General features: G+C 34.3%; 1 protein-coding gene across 8 annotated transcripts in view; it reads left to right on the top strand.

Moving 5' to 3' along the window:
- The window catches only part of AP3B1 (adaptor related protein complex 3 subunit beta 1), a 279,241-nt gene that overhangs the window by 166,429 nt on the left and 99,759 nt on the right, over positions 1 to 13,053 (top strand). For all 8 annotated transcript variants that reach the window (XM_074384448.1, XM_074384437.1, XM_003920819.2 and 5 more), the window contains 3 exons: positions 4,397 to 4,505; positions 7,197 to 7,368; positions 11,041 to 11,188. In XM_074384448.1, the coding sequence (XP_074240549.1) occupies positions 4,397 to 4,505; positions 7,197 to 7,368; positions 11,041 to 11,188 (429 nt within the window). The remainder of the gene's footprint in view (positions 1 to 4,396; positions 4,506 to 7,196; positions 7,369 to 11,040; positions 11,189 to 13,053) is intronic.

Genomic DNA, 13,053 nt, shown 5'->3' on the forward strand with positions numbered 1-13,053 from the left:
GAGAAATAATGTTTCTCTTAACCACTCCAACTTATCTTGGCTTTGAAGCATGGCCGGAACTAGTAATAGCACCATTTAAGAAACCCTCACAGTGTACTATGATAATGTTTTACAAAAACCATCTTGTTTAAACCTAATAATGATCATAAGTGATGGTTACTGTTATTCCCATTTTGCAGATGAGGAAGCCAAGTCTCAGAGAACCTAAGTAAATTGCCTAAGTTCACATGGCTAGTGAGTGATAGAACCATATTCCAACCCAGGTCTGAGTTCATTTTCCACGCTGTTTTATGTTTTATTATGTAATATGAGGAGAGGGACATTGAGCTTGTTTGTAAATCTGTATTATCCTTAGTACTTAGCACCATCATTTTTATGTGGTTACAAATGATCTGTACTTAGAGATGGCCAAAAATTAATAACACTAGAAATATGTGAAAATATGAGAACCAATTACATGTCTGTCTCTCCTTGCAGCTGAGTTTGTTGATTTTCACTCAAATCTGCATACTCTTAAGTACTGTTCAAAAAAGTTGCCTTATTTGTACAACTTTTTTTTTGCTTGTTTTTTTTTCATTGTTTGTTTATTTGTTTGTTTTGACAGAGTCTTGTTCTGTCCCCCGGGCTAGAGTGCAGGGGTGCTGTCTTGGCTCACTGCAACCTCTGCCTCCCAGGTTTAAGCAGTTCTCCTGCCTCAGCCTCCCTAGTAGCTGGGATTACAGGTGCACACCACCATGCCTGGCTAATTTTTGTATTTTTAATAGAGATGGGATTTCGCTGTGTAGGCCAGGCTGGTCTCAAACTCCTGACCTCAAGTGATATGCCCATCTCAGTGCTGGGATTATAGGTGTGAGCCAGTGTCCCCAGCCTATTTGTGCAACTTTTGATCAGATACTAGAATACAAATAAAGCGTTCTTTGTTATGGTTCCTCCTGTGGACATACTTTTTCTCCTGATTTCTTGTTATGCTTGTTTGTTGTTTTTATGGTTCTGGTTTTTGTTTGTTTTTTTCATTATGGGGTACATAATGTTTTAGCCCAAGTAGAACCATCCTTTTATCTTTCCCCTACTTCTGCCTTATCCCTACCTCCTCACTGCCCTACTGCCCCCACCCACCAAAAAGCATTATCTTCTCAGAAGTTGATAGCAATGCTATGCAGTTTAATTTGGTCTCAGCAGTATCCTTTATTGGCTGGTAGATTGCTTCGTTGGCTGACTTCTTCCATTTTCATGTGCTTTTCTAAGCATTAACTTAACTGTCTTATTGGAACAGTACTTAAACATAACCTATTATGTTCATTTCACCTGTCCAATTCAACAGAGACAAATTAATTTCTTTTTCATTTTGCTTATTATATTTATGAAATTAATAATTGGTAACTTAGGGAGAATCATTATAACTGATGGAACATGGTTTGATAAAACTGTCACTGTCTGTTGATGCTGTGCAGAAAACAGCTTCCGTCTATTGGACTCTCAGGCAATTGGCTTAAAATTATACTGTGAGAGATACAGTCAAGTATAAAAATAGTGTAGATAGTTTTATTTTCACATGCAACTACAATACAGAAAATAATGTCCGTATTATTTTTCTTGTCTTTCACTCTACTTCATCTCCCTCCCAAGTCATGTCACTGTATTTCATGCACATAATATACTATGTTATTCTAGTTTTCCTGTAAAGTGATCTTACAGGGTCAAGTCTTGTTACTGTGAAATATAACTTAGTAAGAAAAATGGTCTAGGTTTAGATAATCTGATATTTTAATCAAAAGGACAGGGAACCTAATCAGATTGACAGTAGAAGTCACTTTGAATTACACACCACCATTTCCAGGATATAAAATATAATGTATATTTATATTATGATCCTAGTAAATTTTGAAGATCCTTAGTTAAGAGTTTATTTGCTTAGTTCCGGGAACTCCTTTTCTCCACTTACAGAAAGACTACCTTCTGCATATGAAGGGTATTTTGCTTTATAAACACATTTGTCAACACTTCACCCTTCATAGGAACTTTCCAATGAGTGTCTATGTTCTCTTCCTCTCTTTTCCCTATTACTCCTTTTGCTTTGAATGATAATATGGTTCTTTGGTCATAAAAAATTAAAATATTTTTAGTGTTTGTCTTTGGCCTTTTAAAACCTGAAACTCCATAGGGTTCATGGCTATGTCAAGAAAAAATGTACCTTTGAGCATAGAAGCCTTTCCAAAATTATTGATTTAGTCTTATTAATCCGACAAACTTTTTATCAGACCTCTGAGAAATGTGTTTGGATTTAAGAAAAATGTGGACTTCAGAGTTTACCAAATATAGGAGAGCTTTGTTTTAGAATACTATCTTTGTAGACAGAAGCGTTTTAAATACATGTAAAAGAAAGCCATACTGTTGATCTTACGTAAGTATCTTATTCAAATATATTTAAGTAATTTTTACTCATTAATTTGCTGTTACTGTCCAGTTAGTAATTTTCCACGTCACCGAATCTTCTCTTTTTAAGCAACATACCTTAAGCCCTGTAGATCAGTGGTTTTATTTTTATTTGTTTTTATTTATTTATTTATTTGAGACATGCTTTTACTCTTTCACCCAGGCTGGAGTGCAGTGGTACGATCATAACTCACTGCAGCCTCAAACTCCTGGGCTCAATCCATCCTCCTGCCTCAGCTCCCAAAATGCTTAGGGTACAGGCATGAGCCACATCACCTGGCCTTAGATCAGTGGTTTTTACATGTAGCTGCACATTATAATCATTTTTTAAACAAAGCAAAACAAGGTCAGACGTGCACCAGACCAATTAAATCAGAATTTCAGGAGGTGAACTCAGGTATTCATTTTTTTAGTATTAATATTTTTATTGTTTGCATTAGCATTTAAAAACTCTTCTCAGCTGGTTCTATTGTATCTTCAGTGCAGAGAAACATCTTGAATAAGAACTTCTGTCATGCTGTAGATTCCTTTACAACAAAGTATGTACTCTAGCAAAGACTTGCACATAGTAAAAACTCAAAGGTACAATAAATAAATGAGTCTCAACTATTTTGACCTTTTCAGAAGTATACATTTCCCTGCTCTTTAAAAAATTATATATGAAACATGATTTAATTTCTTGATGAATCAAGGTCTTGACTATAAAATCAAACTAATACACTGTATTAAAATTGTTAAAAGGGATTATATTAGTAAATGCTACTAATACTATATTTAATAAACACTAAAGTCAATATTTTTCTTAAGCATATTTTCTGAATTTAATATTGAAGTCTTTAAGTGACTAATAAGTATAACTAGTATTTATTGTGTCAGCCACTCTTAAAATTGAACAAAATATTTTAAATTCTCTGCTCTCCAGAAACTTACATTCTGCCGAGGATAGACCAACAGTTAAAAAAAACAAGTAGATTGTATAGTATGTTAAAAAGTAATACATGCTGTGATTTTAAAAAAAAAAAAAAAAGGTGGAGGGGAATGGTGTTGGAAGTGGCAACAGCTAGGGGGAAGGCTCTAAGCTGGAAGCATGCCTGGGACATTTGGAGGACCAGGAAGGCGTGGCCAGAGCAGATCAGGCAAGAGGGTCAGCAGCAAGAGGTCAGAGAGGTGGGGCACAGGGACAGTCGTTGTTAGGCAGTCATGAACCGATGGTTGTGTCAAGCTTTGCAGTCTGTGAAGTCTGTAGGGACTTCAGCTTTTTCTCTGAGTAAAATGGGAAGCCATTACAGGGTTTCAAGCCAAAAAGGAGCTTCATCTGATTTAGGTTTTAATAGAATCATTCTAGATACTGTGTTGTGCAAACTTTGTTTGCTGGGGGCAGGGTGGAGGGGCAGTAGAAGCAAGGTAATGAGTAGTCCAGGAGAGTAGGATGGGTCAGACCAGGGTAACTACAGGATTTCGTGATGGTTTAGATGTATAGGATACAAGATAAAGGGAGAAGTCCAGGATTACTCCAGGATTTATACTGTTGAGATGGTTGGGGAAGTTTATTGCCTACACTAAATATTTTCTTTACTTGTTTTTTCTCTCTTTTACTTCAATGTCGAGCTATTAACTTGTGTTTGTTTTTGCTGTTATTGAATCTGTTTCTAATTGTGCTCACCTATTTTAGGATATATTACTTTTGTTTAAATCTTCTGTGGGCCTGCAAACACAAAAGTTTTAAAAAATTATGTATTTAAAAGAAGATAGTTGGTTTAACCTAACGGGCTCTGATGAGTTTCTGTTGTATATTTAGGAGTTGAGTGAATCAGCCTTAATACCAGGACTTCTAACAGTTGCATTCTCTGTTGAGGCCTTGAACTTTCTTTTGAATTCAGTTATATTCTTAATGATTAAGTTTGCCAGAAGTCTAAATCCCTTAATGAGAGTTCATTTATATTTACTTTATTTGTTTAAACAGGCCAAAGAATGGACCCCAGCAGGAAAAGCAAAGCAAGAGAATTCTGCAAAGAAGTTCTATTCTGAATCTGAGGAAGAGGAGGACTCTTCTGATAGTAGCAGTGACAGTGGTGGGTTTTGTAATGTATTGGCATATACTATTTACATAGTGGATTATATACTGTCTCTCAAAAACAACAAGGCCTAATCCATAATATTCAGCAGGTGGTTTTAAGTGAAATTTGTATTATCAAAATAATCCCTTTCATTTATATATCACTGTTTAGTTTTCAAAGTAATTTTTAATTACTTTACTAAATTCCCTTTTTGCTTGACAGTGTCTCTTGGACAATAGCTAATACATTGGTATAGCAGAAACGGGCACTCATCTGAATTCTAAACCACAATGCCTGTTATATCTGTTGAAAAACAATTTTACCCTTGATAAACTTTTAGTGGGCTCTTTAAAAGTAACTTTCTTTTATAAAAATCTAAAGTTTATTTTATACCTTGAAGAACCTTTTCCATTTTATAGTCATCTCTTTCTGTGAACCTCTGTAGAGATAAAGCTAAAATTATTAAGTCTCTATATACTATAAAAGAATCAAACTAAAGATGGAGGATAACTATATGCAGTGAAAGAATGGAGCTTAATAGGAAGGATTTAGAAGCCCTGGGTTTTCACTATGCAAATTGAATAAGGCACCTACTTTTCTCTGTATCAGACAAATGAAAGGGGGTGGGTAACCTTAAATATTTCTTAAAGTCCCTTCATTGCTAAAATTCTGTGAGTGATTTGCATAATGAAAAATATATTGGAGTCACTTTCTGATGCTCTTATTAACAGTTAACCTAATAGGCTAATCTGACACTAGACCAAGTGACACCCAACTTTCTCTAAAATTTTTATTCTCTGGAGAGAACCAGGGCCCATCACCCTGACTTGATTATCTACTACCCCACTCTAAGGTAGTTCACTCTTTTTTTTTCTCTTTCTTATCAAAAATCTTTGTTTTTAGCATCTGGTAAATTAACCTGTGATACATTACCCTGTGAAGTAATCAGCTGAAGAGTAGAAAAATAACTTAATTGAGAAGGTCAATATTAAAAAGTATGGAATTTCAGGAGTAATATAGACGTGTTGCAATGATCTGTTTGTGTAATCATGTACTCCTTCATTTTATAGAATTACATATAGATATTTGTCTCCATTATATGTATGCATTGGCCCATGCCTATTCATAGGCTGACCATTTTTAAAACATTTTAGAAATATTCCATTAACATTACAGCTTTTTATGAGTTTGTCTGAATACATATAAAAATGAGCCATGTGGCAGGAGTTCTGTAGCTTTGAGAGGAAAAAAGAAAGCTTGTCTCATTAAGTTATGAGATAGTGTTTCCCAGATAGCAAGCCTTTTTGAGAATAAACAAATTTTCTTTAAGATTTTACTGACTTGAAAAGTTAAACAATGGTGCCTGAAGTGAGCTGGCCCCAGAATCGTGTTGCAGTCTTGTATGATAACATGAGAGAGTAACTTAGATGCTGGAATTTCTTTTCATTGTTTATGGCCTAAGCCAGTTATCTGACTTAATATGTATGTGTGTATAACTTAGATATCACCACCAATTTAAAATGTCCTTATTTAATAGTTTTATTTTAGAAAAATAAATTTTCCTGTTTGTAAATGATGATAGTGATGAGTGCCTTGCCCTATGGCAGACCCTGTTGTGTTCTAATCACCTTTACGTGTTTCAAATCATTTAATCTTCACAACAGCTCTGTAAAGTAACTAGTATTATTATCTCCATTTGCTGAAAAGGAAACCAAGACCCAGAGAAGTTGAGTAACTTGCTCAGTTTTACAACTGGCAAGTAGCAGAGCCGGGATTTGAATCTGAACACTAACTTGAGAACCCATGCTGGTACCCCTTGCAAGCCATCTTAAAAGAATACAGGCAGTCCTAGCTTTTCACTGTGATGGAGCTTCATGATGTTGTATGTTTTAATTAAAGGTTATGTTCCTGCCTAAGAGGGCTTCATTACGTAGATCACAAGCAGGGCCACAGTTTTTCCTTTTTTCTGGGACGCAGCTCTGTAGTTATAGTCATTTTAAATAGTAAACAATTATGCTTCACTTTAAAAATATACATATATTTTTGTGTATTTTCTTCTTCAAAGAGTCATATTATACCATAATTTATACATAAAACATTTAAAAGTATAAGCCCTCAATATAACTTTATCATCTCTTTCACCTATCGAAGACTCCTTTACTAGCTCAAATAAGTAGTATCTCTTTAATTAGTCACTTTGCTGATTGTCTTTTGAATTTGGAGGTTTTTCCAGGTAATTTGAATGGCTCATTTTCCTCTCAAAATTTGTTCCTAAGATTCAACTGTTGCCTTCTTTTACTCTAAATAGAATTTCCCATTACAAGCAGAAGAATTCAAAATTATTTCTTTAGCGTTATATCAATCCTTAGTAATTCTTTAAAAGAAAGTTTTTGACATAGCTAGATATGTTGGGGTTTAAAAAGTGGGATTCCCTCAAGTTTGTTTTATTTGGTTCACCTTTGCTTAGCTTTTCTCTACTCACTGTCAGAGCATCCTCTCTCTGTCTGCATCCCCCGAAGCTCATTGTGCTCAAGGAATCCATAAAGCTGAAAGAATGGGGTGTGGGAATAAAGTATTGAACAAGTGACGTCCACTGAACTAAAATTCAACATCTGGTTTTATTTGTGATGAATACTGACAGTTACAGGTGTCCGTGTGTTTAATTAAATGACTATAAATCTAAGAACATCTGGTTCTGTTTTTCAGAGAGTGAATCTGGAAGTGAAAGTGGAGAACAAGGCCAAAGTGGGGAGGAAGGAGACAGCAGTGAGGACAGCAGTGAGGACTCCTCCAGTGAGCAGGACAGTGAAAGTGGAAGGGACTCAGGCCGAGAAAACAGAAGAACAGCCAAGAGGAACTCAAAAGCCAAAGGCAAAAGGTAACTTATTTTGTCAGAATTTCCTTCAGAGAAATACTCTGTGAAATTTTGCCCCAGCAAGATAGTTCTTGTTAGTCCAAAAATAGTGAGAGGAAAAAAAGTGTGTATTTTTTCCCAAACAGATATTAAATCTTTTAAAATTAAAGTGCTAGTTGTTCACATTATTTTCCTACTTATAATGCTTAGCTTTCGTTTTGAACTTGAACGTATCTTGGGGTTACATTTTGAAAATTGGTATAACCTTGGAAGGCTGAGTTAAGTGATTAAGCAATAGGTATGAAACACTTAATTACCTTTTGTAGCAATTTTGCTGAGGGCTAAAATTAAATCCTTCGACACTTTGCCATTATGTAACCAAGACAATTGATTTTTCTAAATAATGTTATATTAAAAAGATTATGACTCAAATATTAGAGTCAAGGGCTGTGAAGGAAGACGGTCATAGGATATTTAAGTGTTAGCACTTTTTAAGATCTCCCATTATCAACAACGTTATCGTGTATTAAAATGTCATTAAAATTTTGAGTAATTGGGGCTAATATCTTGGATTGTGCAACTGTTTTTCCCACTGCTGTCAGCAAGTGGCCTCTGCCGACATGATGGTCCTTTCCACGAGAGCCTACTGCCCGATCACTTGATGAGCTTGCAGCTCGGCTCAGTCGTGGCTGACAGCACTGATTGGGGCTCAGTACGCTCTCTGCTCCTTTTATTACAGACAGTAATTAAAGCAGCTCGCCCTGCCACTTCCATAACAAACACAGCATAATGCCCTAATTATGACTTTATTAATTTAAGTCAGGATTTAATGATTTTAAAAGTGATTTATATTGTTTTTCCTGTTCAGAACAAATGAAATCTGTAGGTTAAATTAATACAGGCTTTTCATCATTGCAAAGTTAAAAACCTAGTTACCAGTAAATTCTTTTCATTAGATTAACATCTGAAACTCTAAGCAGTAAGGTAAACAATAATTACCATCAAAATTGAGTGATGCATAATAAAATAACACTTTTACTTTTAAAATCTTATCTTAAAAGCCAGAAGTTAAATATATTTAGAATCATTCACTTGTTGGAGCAAAGGAGCTGCTTGGTTTATAATAGTCTTGTCTTTGAGAGAAATTCCTTATTTCTGGTTTAATATCAGAATATCTATGATAATATGAGTTATAAAACATGTCTTGTTTCTAGAAAGGGAAAGTTTTGTTGAGTGCATGAAATGTCTTTTCAGATGGCAAAAGTCAGTGTGCTAGAAATTTGTAGTCATGCATTAGTTTTATTAGTTTTTTTTTTCAGAAATGGATTTTTCTCTTTACCCATGTTTGAATTTAAAAGAATTGTTTACTTCACCAAGGAGAATTACAAATACATTCTGAACCTTATATTTTTAAGTACACATTTTAACCAGTGAATTGGGGATAATAAATTGCTATTTTTTGCCAGGGAAAAACAACAACATATTTTTCAGTCTTCAAATATAATTACATGTGCTCTGAGATGTTACCACGGCTCCATTTTTAATAAACAGCCATCATATTTCCTCTACAAAAATCAATTCTAGGAAATATCGATCCTTCCCTTGCCTCACTATTCTCCCTCCCCCTGTATTTTTCTCCCTGTCTCTTAAAATTTTTTTTAACTTTGTCAGTATGGTAATTTTTTAAAGCTCTTAATAAGCTTTAAGCATCTTCAAAAACCACCATTTAGTAATCATAAATATTTATTACCAAATTTAAATCTTATACTCCAAGGTATTTTCATTTGAAGGGAGATAGTATGACATAGTGGAAAAAATACAGACTTTGGTGTGAGATAGGCCTGAGTTCCAGTTCTGCCCCTCCTGTTATATGTCTTTGAGCAGGTTATTTAACCTTTCTGAATATTAATTTCATTATTGTAAATGGAATAATAATATACCCAGGAAGAGTGCATTTAAATTAGATAATTGGTATCATTGGTGTGAAATACCTAGCCCTTTCTGGTCCACAGTATATTCTTAAAAAAAATACACGTGTGGTAGAGAGAACTAGACCTTTAGTTTCCAGGAAAATATAAACACCACAAAGCAGCTCTCATCCCCTGAGAGAAGGGTGGTTGGCCGTCTCGCATGTTCTTCCTTCTCCTTGGAGAACTGCTTCCTGGCCCATCTGCTGACCTTATTCCTATATCTTGGCTTATATGTCTCATTCTCAAGGAAGCATTCCTAATTGGATTAAGTTTATTTAGTTGTCTCTACAAATAGTGTTATGACACACTGTAATTTATTACTTATTACTTATCATACTATATTATCTCTGCCACCTTATCTATATTCTCCAGAGGACTGAAGACTCTCTAGGGTAGACACACAGAGATCCTCTGTGACTTACTACCCATTGTTATCCTCAGCACCTAACATAATGCCAACATGTAGTCAATAATTAATAAATATTTGTTGAGCAGATGAACAAATGAATGGAGTTAAGCACTTAGGTATGATCATTTGTTTTTGTTTGTTTGTTTGTTTGTTTTTGAGGCGGAGTTTCATTCTTGTTACCCAGGCTGGAGTGCAATGGCGCAATCTCGGCTCACCGCAACCTCCGCCTCCCGGGTTCAGCCAATTCTCCTGCCTCAGCCTCCTGAGTAGTTGGGATTACAGGCACGCGCCACCATGCCCAGCTAATTTTTTTATTTTTAGTAGAGATGGGGTTTCACCTTGTTGACCAGGATGATCTCGATCTCTTGACCTTGTGATCCACCCACCTCGGCCTCCCAAAGTGCTGGGATTACAGGCGTGAGCCACCGCGCCCGGCCGATCATTCGGTATTTTTAAAGTTTATATTTGATTAGCTTAAATTTTTAGCAAGACAGTACATTAGAAGAATTTGCTTTGAACTGGTTAACATTTTCTCATAGAATACAATATGTTTAAGGTCACATTTGGGAACTTGTGTAGTAATTTTCTTTGACAGAAAAATGTATAATATACAAGATGTGTAAAATATATACAAGATGTATACAAAATGTATAAAATATCTGTTTTAGCAAAAGCAGATATATAAATATTTAAATATATTAGCCAGGTGTGATGGATCAATCCTGAAACCTCAACATTTTGGGAGGCTGAGGCAGGAGGATGACTTGAGCCCATTTGTTCCAGACCAGCCTAAGCAACATAGTGAGACTCTGTCTCTACAAAAAAATATAAAATTACTTGTGGTGGCACATGCCTATAGTCCCCACTACTTGGGAGGCTGAAGTGGGAGAATTGCTTGAGCCCAGGAGATAGAAGCTACAGTGAGCCATGATTGTACCACTGTACTCCAGCCTAGGTGACAATGAGACCCTGTATGTAGATAAGTATACACACCTAATATTTTGAGATAGCATTTAAAAAAATCAGCCTAAATATCTTTGAAGTTATTACTGCTGGCACTTAATTCTTGGTAAATGAAACATTTAATATTTTCTACATTGTTTTTGATGATATTATTTAGTGTCATTTTGTGACTTTTTGCATTTGAAATGTGTATGACAGGATAGAATTGAATTTGAATGGGTTCTGATTAATTTGGTTATTAGTAATACCTTTATTATTACCTTATTAATATATTCTAGAATTTAACTACTTTTATATAAACTACTTATATAAAGGAGTTAAAGTTGATATTTCAAAATTTACTGTTATATATAGTGATTCTGAAGATGGGGAAAAGGAAAATGAAAAATCTAAAACTTCAGATTCTTCCAGTGCCGAATCTAGTTCAATAGAAGACAGTTCTTCAGATTCTGAATCAGAGTCAGAATCTGAAAGTGAATCTGAATCCAGAAGAGTCACTAAGGTAAGAGATTGTATGTTTGTTATCATTGAAAGTAAATATTCTTAGAGCAACTAAAATAAGCAACACCATTGTCACCTACACCTGTGATTTTATTTTTTCTAAGTAAGCCTTTCCTTTATAACCCAACTCTGCAGAAAAGTTAGAAACAAAAAAAAAAGTCATCCTTAGCCACTGAAATCAGGGAACTCACTGTTGTGCCTATGGCCTTTTTTGTTCTTGGCTAGGTTGTGACAAGGAGGGGTTTTGCTGAAGGGGAAATAAAAAGAAGTCACAAAAATAGTATTGAGCAAAGAAATGTAAGTGCACATACATCATTAGAAATTGAGACTATTAGGCCTTTTAAAATATTGGACATTTTGCATAATTGTGTTTTAAAGCTTTAATTAAAGTATATACATTCTTTAGTTAGTAAGAATTTGCAGCAGCCATTTATTTAAAAACAAATGTAAGAACTACTTATATAATAAAACAATGCTTTTTGATAATAACATTTGTAACACTGAACTTGGCCTGCTTAGCAGGAAAAAATTATATATTGCAAGAATATAGTTATTAATATAAAATTTATTCTATCTGATTTCAGATCTAGTTAAAAGAATGAAATAGTAGTATAGAATTCAGACCTAATGGTAATTATCTTTTTGGTCTTTAATAATCACCCCCTTCCTAAAAATGGACCTTGTTGATGCTAGATTTCAAGGTTAGTAGTTTTATATATAACTGTGTTATTCTGTTTGTTGAAAATATGTTCAAACCTTGACTTTCATTCAGTTTAATTTCTTCTTAATCCAATATTGTTTTTGTTTATTTGTTCTATTAACCTGAATTTCTTCAGTATGTTATCTGAGTAGGCAAGGATGAAAATTAATTTATTGAAGTAAACAATTGCCCTCCCCCTTCCAGAGATTTGTTAAAGAATGTTTTAAAAATTGGCTAGTATTTGTCTTGCCTTATTTCACATATATTCTTGCATATATTAAAACCTATCTTAAACTAGAATTTATATTTAAAACTTGCATCTGTATATAAAATAACCTAAGATTTTTATTTTTAAAAAATTCACATAAAATCTTAAGCGATTTTATGGTTTATTAATAATCTGGCCTCATATAAAAACTTATCACTTAGTGAGTTTGGTGTACTTGCATTTCATACTTACATCAAATTACCAGCAAGTTTAAAATGTTATTGAAAATAAAGAGAGTTACAAATCAACAGTAAATAAAACCCAGAGTAAGACGTGTTTTTTAAAATGACAGAACAAGAAATCATTGAGTGTCAAGCTGTGGAAGTTATTCTTGGGAAGTTTTGAAACAGTTGAAAAATTACAGACTTCAGTGCCTCTGTAGTATTAGAAGCAGAGCTTTAGGATCCCATTAAAAAGCCACAGTGATTGAACATCATGTTGTATTGTACCCCTTCGCCCCCTCTAGAGGAAAAAAAAAAAAAAGAGAAAGAAAGAAAATAAAAGCCACAGTGGCACTCCAGGTCAGTGATTCTTTTTGTTTCTTCTTTGTCAAAGACTTTCAGTGATCAGATTAAATCTCATGATAGTTAAAAATATTTTTGATAGAATGTCAGTATAAAAAATTCAAACTATTGCAGTGAGCGAAGACCTCTGAGAAATTTGGGTTTCACGCACATTGTTGATAGTTTTGTGTTCATGTGTCCCTTAGGTGGTTTATTTTCTTTATATTAGAATGCCTTTTCCTGTCTATAAAGGCAAACAGGACTGGAGTTTTTTGCTTTAGTTTAACAATTGGAATAAGTATACTCCACCTTGGAGCTACCATAACTACTTATTTATTTCTATTTCTTTCTGAATGATTTGGCGTATACCATGCAATTACAGAGTATACCAATTT

Source organism: Saimiri boliviensis, chromosome 1 (assembly GCF_048565385.1).
Source record: "Saimiri boliviensis isolate mSaiBol1 chromosome 1, mSaiBol1.pri, whole genome shotgun sequence".
NCBI lineage: Eukaryota > Metazoa > Chordata > Mammalia > Primates > Cebidae > Saimiri > Saimiri boliviensis.